Source organism: Micropterus salmoides, unplaced genomic scaffold (genome assembly GCF_014851395.1).
Source record: "Micropterus salmoides isolate LMB-PRFRI ecotype aquatic unplaced genomic scaffold, ASM1485139v1 Ms_hic_scaffold_3, whole genome shotgun sequence".
Classification (NCBI taxonomy): domain Eukaryota; kingdom Metazoa; phylum Chordata; class Actinopteri; order Centrarchiformes; family Centrarchidae; genus Micropterus; species Micropterus salmoides.
This window is the reverse complement of record NW_024042261.1, coordinates 6381376-6397677: the sequence shown is the minus strand read 5'-3', so window position 1 is coordinate 6397677 and position 16302 is coordinate 6381376. Positions and strand designations below refer to the sequence as shown.

Genomic DNA, 16302 nt, shown 5'->3' with positions numbered 1-16302 from the left:
AGACAAGCAAATCTTGATAAACGTATGACTCTGTGTCAGCACTAATCCCTGGTGCAATATGTCTTTTTAAAGGCTTGTAATGATAGCAGGAGATATTTGTTTTTGGACCTTTGATAACAACCTTTATGGGCCAACATGATAATGCTCTCCTCGTCCTCCACATGTCCAGCTGTCAGTGTTTAATGTCCTTAGGTAAGACACAGAAACCGATGGTTGGTGGTTGGAGTATCAGCAAAAAAGTGACTCCAGATTTCTAATGCCCTCTCTTCAGGTTTGGGTGGGCACTATTGGTGCAGGACCCCAGGGCAGAAAACTCTGTGCCACATTCCAACATACCGAAACGTATGCCTTCCAGGACGAGGTGGGTGCGCTGCTGCTCCATGTGTGCCAGGTCGTGGCCAAGGGTGTGCTCTGCTTTTTGCCTTCTTACAAGGTAATTATACCACTAACGCATACTCTACTGAAACAGGAAGAATAGTTACTGGTCTGAAGGAATAAGATGCGATTGGGCCATGTTAGTTACTGTCATAAATAAGTTGCAAACAGTCCTACATAGGTCATTTCTATAAAATACTGACTATAAAACCCACATGTTGTAATGCAATCCAAAAAACAATCAGATTTGTTGCTGTTTTGATGTTTGATTTGTTGATTCAAGACTACAGTAACTTTTGAGACTCGTGTTTGGGCTGTTGATGTATTATTGAATTATACCTCTAAACATTATTGTCTTCACCCTTTCCCTCCTTGTACTCCTTGCTTGAAATGTGCTATACAAACTTCATTTATCAGGTTTCACATCCCAGGCTCAGTGGGCTAGACCAAATAGACGGACCACACAGGATTTAAACTCATTTTTAGAAATCTTTTATTGGAAACTGAGACAAAAGCACCCTAATAAATGAATCTGTAGTTGGTAAATCAGTGGTGGCTGCAATATGTATGTGGGGTTTTGTGGAAGTAAAACAAAGAGGAAAACCAAAAGGGTAGATGGTGATGGTGAGAGAGAGACATAAATATGTTTAAAACTGTTTACTGTTGTCTTTATCTTGGTTGTGCCGAGCAACTGAACACCCCTGACATGCTTTCAAATTTATACTAAAAATAATTCTTTACATTGTAGTGGAGTGGTGATGGATTGTTTGCAGTTAAAACATTTCCACATTTCACCACTGGGAGGTGCTAGAGACCACAAATTGAAGTCATGTTCAATGCTTTTCTGGTTCGAAGGTATTTCTTATTAACTTGCACCATGCAAAGCAAGCTAACAGTTTTCAAAGCCTACACTGGATTCCAATAGATCCCACTGCTAAGAGGCAGCTGTTGGCAGTGTCATATGTTACAATAGATGACTACTAATCAATAGAGGTACTTGTCAAGTACTTGTTAAATGCCGTCATCCCCACAAAACTGTATCCTCTTTCAGTTAATGAGGGCGCTTCTGAGAGCGCACTCATGGACACTTTGTCCCCCTTTGTTTGTTATGCATTTTTGGTCATGAATAATTAATGTCTACTGTAGCTCAGTTGTCACATTAGCTTACTAAGGGTCAAGTGGATTATCATTGTGTTTGTCCACATTGAACATGTTATGTGTTACTTTGGTCAATTATACATTTTGGTCAATGAACTTACTATGGGAAACAATACATGTGAGTTTAAAGTCATTATGAAAAAAATAATCATTTGATTCTTTGTATTATAATGCAGAGGTTCCCTACCCCTTAAAATTAAGCAATTACCGTTCTGTCACTGGTTGCAGTGTGTATGGATTATAACCAGTTTTGCAGTTATTCACTGGAAAAATGGTAATGCAGTAGAGACAAATGAAACATTTAAATAATTCATGTATTTTACTTAGTTTTTCCCCCTGATTTTTAATATTGTTAATTATCATGCAAACCCCTCAAACATACCTAAACATTGAATCATAGACTGTGTTTCTATGAATTTACCTTACACGTCTTTATCATTTAGAATATCATTTAGAATTAAACATTACAGCAGTGAAAAAACTTGTCTGCTTTTCCTAACACTCTACAGTTGTGTCTCAGTAGCTACATATTATTTTTTAAAGCTCATGATTATATATCTACATAAGGCATTTTGAACTTCTGAACCGCTTCTCTCCACACTCACTTCCTTTTTCAAATGGAAATACAATAATAATAATAATTATGATGAAAGCCAAGCATCACTGACACACTGGGATTTGCTGTTATGGGTCATTGTCATGTTAAAGGTGACACATCATTATCCATCAAACGGTGGACCTTTTTCAATTGTGTTTTGCCCTTAGCGTATTTTATTTTTGCCTTTGGCAAATTTGCGTGGCTTGCGTTTGACTTGTATTTCAACGTGTCACATGCCGTGTTCATTGGTTTGATTTCTCTGCAGTCCTTGTTTGCCTGCGATCCAGTTGCATTCTCAAACAGGTGATGACAGAAGCTAAGACCCTGGGCCTTGTTGTTTTCTCATTTTACCTTCCTTTTTGTCAGCCTGTGATGCCAGTCAAGGAGCGACTATGAGCTGTGGGATGTTTTTTTTTTTTTTTTTTTTATTGATAGCCATGTAGGAGTCTTCTATCTTTCTCTCTATGCTGATGCATAAATATTTAATCTGCAGTCAGCTCTTAAAGATGAGGAGATGAGGGGATATGAAGGGCTGGGGTATTAATTGGAGCCCATGGAGGCCTTGTTGGTGCCGCTGAGTCCCGTCTGCCCTGCGATGTGTGTGTTTGTGTGTGTGCAGGCAACACAGAGAGGATAGGTCATCTCCAGACATGCCTGTTCAGGGTGTCTAGGTGATGGCTATCAGGCCCAGGCTCAGTGATAGACAGAGAGAGCAGTGAGGCGAACAGGCCTGCACGGTCAAGGAGGTGTACCTCAAGGCTCTGTTCACTTCCCTCACATACACATAAAGTACACAGGATGCATTTGCACTGTTTAAGCTTAATTATCTTCTTAAGAAAGATAGAATGACAACATATAAGTAGTTAAATCAGGAATAAAATCCATTTAAATCTGTTTGCTCTCTATTTAAGGTTGCTGTTGAATGAATTAAGTGTATTGTCATTTCTTTAACTAAGATGGTCATTTCCCAGCAGTGGCGTTGGTGCATTTCAGTCAAACGAGTGCAAAGAAAACTCAAGAGAATGTTGGGCATTAGCACACAGCTCAATAAAAAAAAAATACGCACGCACAAAGTATGTCTGTAATAATGGTCACACACTCACTTTCCCGGAGAGCCTGCACCGGTGCTGTGGTTTTGTAGCACTTTAGCCTCAACAACCCCCCAGTTAATGCCTATTAAAACCACAGCGGGCCCTGCCGTCTGGTCCTAGCCGCCAAAGAAAGGGACCAATGCTCCACTGGAGAGGGGGACTGATAGTTTATTTTAAAAATTTTTTTTAAAAAAGCAGGGTTTTGCAGAGGTGAAAAGATGGCGGGGAATACAAGATGCTTTTAAAGGAGATTGAGATAAGGGCCATTAGGTGATGTCGCCTCGCTGTCTGTGTGAAGACGCACCCAGCGCTGGCGCCTGGGCTCTGCTGAGCGCGTGTCAAATCAAAGTCAAACTGGGCTGCAGGGCGTACACCCACCAGCACGCACTGTCCTCAGCAGCTCAGGGGCATCTGAAGCACCAATCACACAGCTCCAGAGGTACTGTTAATTTCAAAGTCAGACTGTTTCTGTCTGTGTTTGGGAGCATATTAGATTCATGGGTCAATTTGCCCAGTGTAGCATATCCTTCCTGATATTTTTAGAGCTCAGGTGATGTTTTATATGAGTTTTTACAGTGGAAACTTCAGGGTTACTGTAGTACTAAGCCGGGGCTTTTTTAGGAGTCTTAGCGTTTCAGACTTAAATAACACAGGTCAAAAAGCCTCAGTCACCTCTTTGTTCTGCTGATGCCTCATTCAACCACACAAGCAATTTGTGGCTGTCATTGTGTTTGAAATATAATTAAACATGACACGGAAACTTCAGAGATGATATAAGAACAAATGTAAGGTTGCAACAATTAATCTGTTGGTTATTAATCACTTAATCATTCAATCTAAAAATTCATTCCAACTTCCCAGAGTCCAAGATGTCTTTGAGTAGCTTGTTTTATCAGATCAGGAGTCCAAGTCTTAAATTTGAGGAACTGCAATCAGTGAATCTTTGATGTTTTTGCTACAAAAATAACTTTAATGATTAATCAATTTTCAAAGTAGTTGGCAGTTGATCATCTAATTGTTTTAGCTCAGTATGAATTATTTGATAAAGCAAACAGTATGGGCTAATTGAGTAGCTAACTATATACACTGTTTGCATAAGTGAATGTAATACTGCAACAATGTTAAACAATAAGGCTGGTGATATTGTACATTTTTCTTATTTTCAACAAATCCCATGAAACGATCAAAACCAACAATGAATTGATTGTTGTCCAAAGCCTAATATATTTTCTTCCTGTGTGCAATAGAGCTCCATTGTTGTCCAAAAACTATCAATGAGCCACACTGTTGCACTGTGGGACATCTTCCTTCATTACCATGAACACACACACTGTAGTTTGACTCAACCCCACACAATCATGGACTCCTGTTTGAGTAACATTTGGTAAAAACTGAAGTTCCCAGCAAAGTTACTAAGCATTTTAAATAAAATGAACCATTAGTATAGTATATACTAGTAGTGACCATTTTAAAGATTTACATCTTCAGTAGGAACCATGGCTGATGGGACAGCAAAACGAGAAAGTACTGAGACTATTTTCGTCTTGTCATGGGATTTCTCAACAATAAGAAAAATATGGAATATTGTCTGCCTTATCCTTTAAGATTATTAGGAGGGCTTTGCAAGTGTTATCTTTGTCTATTTTTTCTAATAACAGGGTTTTGTTATGTCATGTGGCAAATTATCATTCTTTGTTTTCACTGCATTTGATTGACGTTCTATTAAATTTTGCCAAGTTATCTGACCTGTTGTAGAGGAGTAATTATTTTATTCACAAATAATACTGCTGTAATTTTACACATTGTAGAAAGATATATTTGGAATAACAAATCTGCTTAATCTAAAGTAAAGTCAATTTTATTTACACTTTACTGTAGATTAAACTCAGTTTAATCCTTATTTTTTTAAAAGAAGTAAAGTAAGCCCTATCAGTGACGTCTTCTTCTCTGGGCAGCAGTCAGTGTTTTTGCAGCGTTCCGTTGTCACCACTAGTGTTGCTGGGATGTGTAGAGCAGACAACAAGGGAAGAGTGGCTGGCCAGAGGTGGCAGGTGGCTTCTTGCCACCAGTCTTGGCGTGATGGTTGCTGTGATATTTTGGGGCTGAATAATTTACACCGCAACAACACGCCTTCCCTCGCCACTGTGAAATGTGGCTCCTGGCTGCATGTTTCATTAATGCCGTCGCCTCCAAAACCCTTCCATAATTCAAGAGGCACTAGAGGAGTTGCAATGTGTCGCCACACAGCTCACTGACACCGGGGACGCTGGGAAGGAGATAGAGAGGCTGGATGGAGAGGAGGTGAAAGATGGGGAGATAGTAAGGGGGGAAAGAGAGGGGAAGTGTAAAAGTGCGAGAAAGACTCCAGTTCACTGCTTCTATCTAGTTGTTTCACCACCCTGTCCCAATTGGCAGAAGGACCTGGCCCACTTTACCATGTCACTGGCAAATGCTGTGCATTGCACCTACCATGCCTAGAAAGGGCAATAAATTATTCACACTTTGTTATGCCCTATTATGTGCTAAATACTGCTAAATTCCATCTATGATGCTCAGGCATCGTATCTGTGCTCCTTAAGACCTCTTGTTCAGTGTGGGCAACAAATAAATTCAGTCAAAAGACAATTAAGTTGTCAAATAACAGGATAATTGCTTGTGTTTCAGAGATGCACTGAAATCTTATAAAACTAAGAGAGATTTAGTGGTATGTCCATTAACCTCAGGTACGTAGAGGTAATTGTGCTTTAGCACACTTTGCCTAAATAATCAAATTGTCCCAAAACTATATATTTACATACAATTTCAAAAACCTGTACATTTCTAAAATTTAGTGGAATGTAATTTATATCCCTGGTATTTTCATATTAATTTGGTGTTGTTGTTTTTTTTATTATACAAAGAGGTGTGCAGCTGAGCCTGTAAATTGACATTTTATAGTCTAGCCCAGTCTGCCAACTAAACACCAGGTCTCTGTCAGATGTTGTCCTTAAAATTATTCATGAAGGTGCTCATGTCTATAATTTTTTTTTGTCTGTAATTCTGTGTTGAGTGTCTAACACTCACGTGGCTAAAAGCCTTTGCCAAAGGTGCTGAAGATTCGTTTGACCGCTAAGAACTACTTTACACCTACATCCATGCAGTTTAATTTATCGGACCAGTCTTAGCTTTAGCACCAATCTAATGCAAAACATCAGTAATAACCCACATGTAAATATGTATTATGTTCAGTGTATTCAATTAGTGTTCCTGAATTGGATTCTACTTTGTTGTAAGGGATCCTAAAACTTGCCCAGAAAAGTGGTATTTATTGCAGGTCTGTTGTTTTGACTGTGCACTGTTTTACTGCTTTGTTTTGGTTAAACCACAATTAACCATCAGGTTTCTTCAAATTTCACTCAGGATCAAAACTTTTTATAGATATAACATTTTTGGCCATATCGTCCATCCTTATACATATATATTTCTGCAGCTGGACATATTTATTGTGGCCATGCTGTGTGGTAAACTAGGGTGACCAGTGTTTTTCAGAATCAATAATACCCCTCTCAGATTGACACAATGACAAGGATTAATCCCGCGTTGATGGTTGTGCTGAATGGAACCAAATCGAAGCGTGTCAGTCACCTTCCTCCAAAACTTGGTTGAACGTAGATTAATATAAATTTATGGATGGGTCAAAACACAGTTTGAACATTTATTACAAGTTGGGGGTTGATTTGATATGAGAGTTGGATTTAGACGAGTGACAAGGTATTTGGGAAACAGAGTTTAGTCTAGATGGACACTAAGTATCATTGATCCAAAACACAGAGTCCAACTCCTCTCATCTTGCCAGAGCCTTGCACTGCACAGCTTGAAACACCGTCCGCCAGTCGAGTGCTTGATACGGGATGTTGATTGGGAAGGGCTCCAAATGTGGTCTCCAAATTCCATTGCTTTGCCAACATGAGTCCCATTTTGTCCAGACCGGACCTTTAAGAGTAGCCTTAGGCCTGGATCAGACAGAACACATTTTTTGCAGGGAGAGGTGCCTTTTTTAAATTGTATTCTATTGGCAGTGAGCGTTCTGCGCACTGTTTATGCGCCTGGGGCACCTCATGTTTTGGGTGCCTGCTGCGCCTTGTGTTTTTCGAAGAATCAAGTTTCTGCTAATATAACATTAACAATACCGAACATTAAGCCTACAGATCGCTGGCGCTGTAATCTTTGATTAGGCTGACAGGACAGCTGATTCTGGTGGATTCGGAACATAAAAAAGACGCTCTTTTCTAAATTCAACCAAAAAAGGCACTGCTGTGAGCCTCATGTTTTCGAACCTGCAAAGCGCTTTCTGTCTGATCCGGGCCTAAAGTCCTTAAGTTGGGCCAACATGGCTCCTTTCCTCGGTCTCTTTCCTCTCCTCTGAACGAACATCACACCTGACATGGTGAGTGTATTTCTATAGCGAGCTTTAAAGGAGCCACCAGCTGCTCCTTCTACAAGTGCTGCTGGTAGCCATAGAAATGCCTCCTTAGGCAAACTGCTGAGGCCCTGTAGAACTACATCCATAGTAAACATCAACCATGCCTTGATTAGAGAACTGGGCCCACCTCCTGGAGCAAGACCTGTGAGGGGAGCATACTGATGAGTCTACTTGCCCTGCCTGAACTATTTAGGTCCTGAAGAAGAAACATGGGGCTGCTGTCCTCTGGGCCCACCAGCTGCAAGATTGCGTGAATGGGTCTGCTATCTTACCAGTTGTGTGGCATTCAAGGGTGAAGGCTTTGCTATGCTGACCCTAGTCTTGGGGCATGCAATGTCACCTCTCTGGTGAGAAAGGAGCTGTAGTTGGTGCCATACTAACTACATGTAAATGAGCTTGCCTCTACACACAGCAGAGGAACTCTTTTCCAAGAGTTGCCCAGTGAGACGTGGCATGCGTGTGACTCCATATTCTGCTGCAGTACCTTCAAAGACACTGAACATTTTGTGAATTTATTTCAACACAGTTTAACATCACACAAGTGTCAATGTTCAAAACACAGGAATAAATAACTTCCAACTTCACAAGAACACATACTTACAAACTTATCACCACTATGGATGATGTATAACGTTACTGACATATTAACTCGATCCTCTCCCGCTTGACACCTCCCCTGTCCCCACCTTACCCCGCCTTAGTCCTTGTGGGAGCTGCTGTAAATCAACCTGGCCTCCGTGGATTTTGGAGGTTATATTTGGTCCCGGTCTGGGTTGTGTTCACTTGGATTCTATTGCCCTCTCGCCTGCTACATTTCTAGTGCTCATCCCAGGCCCCGCACCCAGGCAGACTCGCCCGCGGAGTCCCTCGCCCTTGAAAACCTTCTCCTCCTGGTGGTCCAGAGCTCCTGTACAAGTGGTGTAAACAAACATCAACACTCCCCCAACTCCGAGCTCCCATCGGCTTCCAACAGATAAAAAAAAACCAAGTTAATCAAATTAAAACAGTTATTGTGCGCATGCTGTTTCGCACTGCAACTCCTTTTGTCTTATGGCTATAAAAAATGAAGCATTCACTCTTAAAAGTTCAATAAATGCACAATGTTTCCTAAGGCAATCAATAATAATCATGATTTCAGTTATTACCAAAATAATCATGATTATGATTTTTGCTATAATCGAGCAGCCCTAGGTGAACTGGGAATGTCTTGTGGAGGCCCCTGTCTGCAAGTCCTCCAACTTCTTTCTCTGGAAGGCAGAAATTTTGCCTGTATCATAGCGATTAACATCGAAAGTGGATATCATATTTAGGTTGTACAGACTTCTGGCCCCCAAGGATGCCCATGTTCTTTTGAATGAGCTTTTAGTCATCTTACATTTCTGGTAAATGAGTCACATCTCTGGCATGAGAATAATATTCACAAATATCAGTGGGTCTTTAAAGCCCAAATTGTTAGACCTTCCTTAATGACTGTATTTATCGTTTATTTACAGTCAGTCCTTACTGGAAATCTTTTGTTTTAAAAAGTATCTTCTGTAATTTAATGGAAAAAATACACATGGCAACCTTTTTGCCAATGATTGACAAAATTACCATTCAAAACATGGTACTTGTACTGTCAAATAAAGATATTATTATGTTGGCTGCAAGACACGATCCTTCACTGACCCGGTCGCATAATTTTCATTAGTGAGAGCATTTTTCCTCCGTACTCTTCACCTTGTGGAATCAGCTCCTTTCCAAGTGCAGCCTGGCAGATAATGGCTGTTTTGTTTAGTGGTAGAGCTGCCTAAAGTACATAACATGAATTATTCATCTCCCGCTCAAGATTGCACTGGAAAGCAATTGCAGGACAAACAGTTTGCTGAGTTGAAGATGCATGTAAGGGGGGGTCCTTGTTGATGTAACACTGCATATTTATTGAATGTGCCATGTTTTATTGATGCAAACGTCTTTGCCTCACTTGCTTGAGGAGGCAACAACCTGACGAAATCTTACCCATGCTTCATTTCAGCGCTATAAGGCAATCACACTGGCATGCAAAAAATTGTCAACGCTCTCATACTGTCTCATTTCCCTGTCTGCCTTTGTTGTTTTCTTCTGTACTGCACAAAACCTGCAAAGCAAATTTCTATTTAACTTTATGTGGTGTTTGAAGGAACACTTAAGTTGACTGTTGATGCAGGTAAACAAAATAGGTGTACTGTTGGGGACAAGATGTCAGTGAATACTCTACATTCCTCCCTTCTGAAGGCCCCTGACTCCTGCTTTACAGGTTGTCATTATTAGCCTGTTGAGAAGTTTTCTGCTGACTACAAGAAGAACTTCTACTTGACCCCTCTAACACATTTCCAATCCAGTGAAGTTGCTCTTTCATTGTGAAGCCATGCTTATTCAAGGATATAATCTGCAGAGCACAGACACGAGTGGGCCTTGCTGGGATGAAGGCTTTTAGATCAATTTGCCTCCCTTGAGAGCTGCTAACTTTTTGCACCAACAATAGTACAGGAACAGTGATTTTATCAGCTTTCAGCCAAGTACAAGAAGAGAAGCTTTATGTTTCAGGCTTGGAAAGTGTCATAATGTGTTACAATGCAATGCCAGTTACGCATATGGTGTGCAATTCTTTTATAGTGTCTGAAGATGTAGACCTGCTGCTGTCTCTTGTGCTGTTTTTTATTCCTTAGGGTTGTTTTGCAGGTTGTATTTCTCCTTGTTTAAACCAAATTCTGACCTAAGTTGTGCAACAATCCCCCAAAATATTGCCAAACATCCAATACTTTTATGGCACCAACTGATTTTGTTTCAATACTAACTACTATTGAAAAATGCTTTGGTATCATTTGGTATCAAATTTCAATACCAAAGGAGTAAATCTCATCAGTGTCAGTGAGCCAATAAGCATGCAGCATGCTTACAAGACACTGCATCTCCACAATACTAAAGGATTCATCTTCTTCTTTGTCTTCAGCTTAAGCAAACTAGACACTATATTGGCATATTGCTACCATACTGTTTCCATGAGTTTCTTCATTTTAGTCCAGTCACACAGGTTGAGTAGTGCACGTAGTAAAAATGGTTTCTTCAGCTGCTCCCAGGTCTTTGAACAGCTTCCTCCTTTGTAGTGCATAATTGCATCATAATGTGTAATTTCATTTTCTTTTGTTAAAATGGATTTTTATAAAATTGGTATAGAAAAAAGTATCGTTCAGGAACCAGTATCAGTAGTCAAGGTATCAAAGTTGTGATATATGCTATATGCAGGTACATTACGTGCACAGTTATTAGACAAATTGTATTCCACGGGATTTTATTGAACAAACACAGTGCTCTCAGTCAATCCAAAATATAATTAAACCTCAAACTTGAATGTTTATCTAAGATAAACTGAGTTTTGTCTTGCTCAGGAGAATATGTGTGCTCAGAATTATTAGGCAACTAAATTACCAAATAACTTGTTTATTCTCAGTTTTTAGACTAAGTGCAACAACACAAAATGACAATTTAATAACATTTTTGGCCTTTCAAAAATATTTAGTGACCAATATAGCCGCCCTTCTTTTCGATAACTGCCATGAGCCTCTTCCATCCATGGAGTGTGTCAGTTTCTCAATCTGTTCATTATCGACTTTCGTTGAAGCAGCAGCCACAGCCTCCCAAATGCTGTTCAAACAGGTGTAGTGTCTTCACTGACTGTAAATCTGACGTTTGAGAAAGGCCCACAAGTTCTCAATAGGATTCAGGTCAGGTGAGGAAAGGGGCCGAGTCATCTTTGCGGCCCTTGCTGGATAGCCAAGCAGTGGAGTACTTGGATGGATGTGATGGATCATTGTCCTGCGTAAAAATCATGGCCTTCTTGAAAACTGAGGCCTTTTTCCTTTTTCCTCACTGCTTGAAGAAAGTATCTTCCAGAAACTTTGGATTGGTTTGGGAGTTACGTTTCTATTCGTCTATTTTCAACCCGAAAAGGTCCAACTATATCATCCTTAATAATAGCAGCCCATACCAGTACCCCTCCTCCACCTCCGCCTGACTCGAAGTGGTGCCATGTCCATCAGTGATCCAACCATGGGCCGTCCATCAAGAGTCACTCTCACTTCAACTGTCTAGAAAACTGAGTTCATTGCAGGTATAGCTTCTAGCATGGCTAAAAAACGTTAAAATTAAGAAATGCAGTGATCGTTTGATGTGATATTTGCCAGCTCATTTCATATATTTGTACACAGAAATAGTTACAAGTTAACTATTAATCATGTCAATAAGCATGGCTTTAGTTTTTGTAGCTGTCGTTGCACAATCTATGAGAGCTTCTGTGTGAACAGTTTTCAAACCAAAAACTTAGGCAAGCATTTATGTTTACAACATGATGCCTCCTGTGATTTGATCAGATGCTGGACAAGCTGCGAGACCGATGGACTAACACTGGTCTCTGGGAGAAGCTAGAACAACAGAAAACTGTGATCACAGAGCCCCGCGGCGGTGGCAAGGGGGATTTTGACGAACTTCTTCACACGTACTACGATGCTGTCAAATACTGTGCGGAAAGAGGTGAGATAGTAAACAACATCACACTGGACCAAGTACTGGTTTTGCTATATCACTCGGAAGTAGCTTGATTGGTGACTTGATGCCTATAAACTCATTTGATCTAATCTAGTGCAAGTTGTCATTTGTACAGCTGCACCAGTGCTGACATCATCCAAATTTTCAATAAAGTAATTCAAGTAATTGTTAATAGTCCTACTGCACATTACTTGTCATTTACTGCATTGATGTATACTGTATGGTATTTTTTTTGTTCTACTGTAGATGGTGCACTGCTGATTGCTGTCTGTAGGGGTAAAGTGAGTGAAGGACTAGACTTTACCGATGACAATGCCAGGGCGGTGGTCACCATTGGCATTCCCTTCCCAAACATCAAAGACCTCCAGGTAGGTAGAATCACAACAGCCTGCAGATATTCTGTACATGCTACAGTAAGTAAGTGGTTTAGATCAGAGGCACCCTATCCCTGGGCCACAGAACATTTGCTACTGGGGCACCAGGAAAAAGTATGATTTAGCTAAAAATAAAAAAGCTATTATAAGTTATTTTCAAGTTTTCCATGCTGTTAGGAAACTGAGGTTAGAAAAGAAATCACAGTATATTCCTGTTTGCAGATTAAAGCCACTGTCTGTCAAAATCGTAACGTGATTCCTTTGGTGACGCTGAGCAGTGTCTGTAAGATGTCCACTTCTTCATTTTTTATTTATTTATTTTTGGGTCCAGATCCAACATGTTGGATACTATGAACAGAAATATATATCTCACAGACATACTCAACGCACGCACACACACAAACCCACACCAAATAAGAACATCTCTTTTTGGTGATCCGTAAAAAAAAATCCCAAAGCGATGTAGCTGTGTCTGCGCCGTCCTTAGCAGATAAAGTTGACCTTTAAGTTTGACTCTCTCCCTGCCTCCCACCTCTCCTCCCCTTTACTCCTCCACATACTCCTGTCAGAGCACGACGAAGCTTTCACTAACCTGTTCTGTCAGTGTGGCAAGACATGTGGGTGATTGAAGCTTCCCAGACCCTTTCACCTTAGCCAAAGCTGTCAGTTTTACCTCTGTCAGCTCTCAGGGCATTGCGTCCCTTTCTCTGATTTATTTTTTTTATTTTCTACTTTGTGCTGTTTAGGTACAAGTAGATGGTCTTAAGCATTCTGCATAGAAAGTCCTATTTCTGAAGTTCTGAAAGGCAAGAATCAAACAAAAGATCTGCACACTGTAATAATAGCTCCCATTATTTTTAATTCAACAACGTTTCAATCTAATGGAGATCTTCGTCAGGTATTGTCCACAAAGCGCAACAAAGAATATGTAAACACAAACACTCAGGTGATTGTGATCTGCATGATTTAGAGTCAATCTACTCTAGCTGGACCAATTAGTAAAAGAAGCCAGTTTTTGTTTGTTTGTTTGATAACAGTTACAGGGATTTACATTACAACAGAACACTGAAACTCCTCACTAATACCTATTAACTTGTAAAAATGTTTTAGCTCCAGTTATTATGGATTACAGATATTATGGATGTGAGTGACAATAGGAGGTTAAGCAAACATATCTTTTGAAAATATCAGACCTTAAAATGAAATAAATGACTCTAATGATTAAATAAGGCATTGATTCAAGGGATGCAGCAGTTGACAATGATGGGTTGGATTGTATTATATGGTGGTGTAATACGTATATAAAAGAACAAATGCATATCATCATAAAGAAAAATAGCCCATCTAAACGTCAGTACATAGTCTCTTGAAACTGATGTTTTAAGCTTGTGCCTGATCTAGAATAAATCAGGAGACAAGTGGATGGAGCAGAACACCAGGGGGAGGACTGAAGAAGCCAAAACTAGTTAGGGCCAAGGAGGAGCTAACCAAGTGTGAAGAGACCGTGCATTTCAAATGACACATTCTGTGCTCAACATGTACCGCTTTTGTTTATTTGCTACATGTCCTCAGAGAGCCACGTCTTATCATGATTGCAGCTGTTGTAGGATCAGGAAGGCAAAGGTCATGGTGGTGACTGCTGACACTTTAACTTGACCAAAACCTTTAATTTAACTATTGTTGAACTCCATCCTTGACTATCAGTAAAATATTACATAATTTAAATAAAGGAGTGAAGAAAATGCTATTTTCTGGATTTCCAGATCAAACAGTTGGGACTGAATGAGAGGTATGTTGTGCTTTACCTGTCATACCGCTTCCATCTGAATTTGAAAGAAAGGTAGAGCACACAACAGGACAAGTTAGAGTGCAAACATGACAGAGAGAACATAAACTTAAACCAGTGCTTACTTTACTTTCGTATTTACAGTTTTTTGTCATTTCAGTCTTTGTAAAATTCTTTGCTTTAACAGTGATGTGTGTGAAACTGTGTGTGTGTGTGTTGCGGACACAAGTCTTGGTAAGTAGGGAAGACCTGTAATCAGTTTTATATAAATCAGTCGAACATGGACAGCGGGATATTAGTGACAAAAGGCGTGATTTTTACTTCTGCGGTATTGCTGAAATTTCTTTCTGGATCCATGTGGGTCTGTGCATCTTTAAAAGCAGATATTGACTACTGTCAAGCTACAGCTATTAAATTTATGTCCTGAAGACAAGGGTTGGGCGATGCCTACAAAATTTCCATCAGATGATGTCTACATTGAAACGTCGGGATGTACAATGACATCGAGGGCGCTGGAAAACCGGCTTTTACATGGCGGTATTATGTGAAAAATTTTGATTTAATTTTATATTTTTCTCCTTAACTTTGCTTCCCCCCCCTCCCCCATTTCTTCTTTTCATCATGAGCTTTGCTTGTTCTACCTTTTTTTCATTTCTGTAGTCATCTTTTCCTCTTCATATTATATCCTCTTTCAGTGGCAAAGGCAGTGTGACCCCAAGAGAAGCCCTGGGGCTGTAAAGGTCTTTGAGCTAATCCATTACACCGCTGGGAGTATAGGGACAATAACACTAATGAAAGCCATGCAGCTAGCCCTCATAGCGTGCTAAACCAGCACAGATACTGCTGCAGCACTGTCAGAGAGATAATGGGCTCAGATGGACAGAAAGACAGAAATGCATTGGCAATGCACATGCAATGGTGTAACCACTTCATTACTTATTTTTTTGTTTATTATTGACTGTGACACCGCACAATTAAAATAATTTCACAAGAGTTAGCTAGCAGCGAATTTACATCCATCGTCCCTGGTCAGGTCCCTGTAGGTAGGTCTGTGAGTGTGGGGGAAAAGAGAATTGAAACGGAAAGGAGTCAGATTCAATAAGTGAGTGCACACTTGAATAATGTGGAGAATGAAGTAGGCTATAATTAAAACGGTGAAATTAGAAACAAGCTAGTACAAATAGTAAAAACATGCCCGCAAACAATAGGGCTTTATAATGCTGCTGCGATTCTTTATGATTAGTTATGATGCTTTAAACACTACTTTCAGGCTTACAATGGTAAATGTGTGGTATGTTGTGGCACATTTTTGAGTGCCAACTATAACTGATAAAGTATTTGGCACTAATGCCACCAATTCTTCAGTTTGGAACCCCGCACCATAAGACCTAAGGGAGTGCTGCTTTCACAGGAGTACATTACCAGGTTTTCCGCACATCAAGGAAGTTGCTTAGAGGTCAGTGTGCTGGCCAGCGGTGCTGCTTGTGCACCCTCTACTTGTGCAATAAGTTTTTCCTCACACATTCCCATCCTGATAGTGACTGATGAAGCCATTTGCTGCTTTTGCTTTTTCAGCTACATTATGCAACGGGAAACTCTGTTGTTTTCAAAACACCAAAAGGCTATATTGCATCTAATTTTAACAGTGCTAATGTGTGAGTGTTTCCTTTTCTTTAAACACATTTTTACCTGCATGAATGCTTCCTATTAACACCTTATCATATTTACACCATATGTCTCACACTGAAACTGCTTCCCTTAGTGCACTCAAGCACACATACACATGCGTGACATGTTCTTACATTGTCACTTCCATGCACTAGTGCTAACATGTACACATTCTCTTAATAGCACACATGGACCCAGACATATTAATTCATTCATTCTGTCCCACA

The 16302-nt window shown here is 40.1% G+C and overlaps 1 protein-coding gene across 2 annotated transcripts in view; it reads left to right on the top strand.

The window, feature by feature from the left end:
- Positions 1 to 16302, top strand: part of brip1 (BRCA1 interacting protein C-terminal helicase 1) — a 39879-nt gene that overhangs the window by 17578 nt on the left and 5999 nt on the right. For both annotated transcript variants that reach the window (XM_038693632.1, XM_038693631.1), the window contains exons 14-16: positions 272 to 433; positions 12073 to 12232; positions 12494 to 12615. In XM_038693632.1, the coding sequence (XP_038549560.1) occupies positions 272 to 433; positions 12073 to 12232; positions 12494 to 12615 (444 nt within the window). The remainder of the gene's footprint in view (positions 1 to 271; positions 434 to 12072; positions 12233 to 12493; positions 12616 to 16302) is intronic.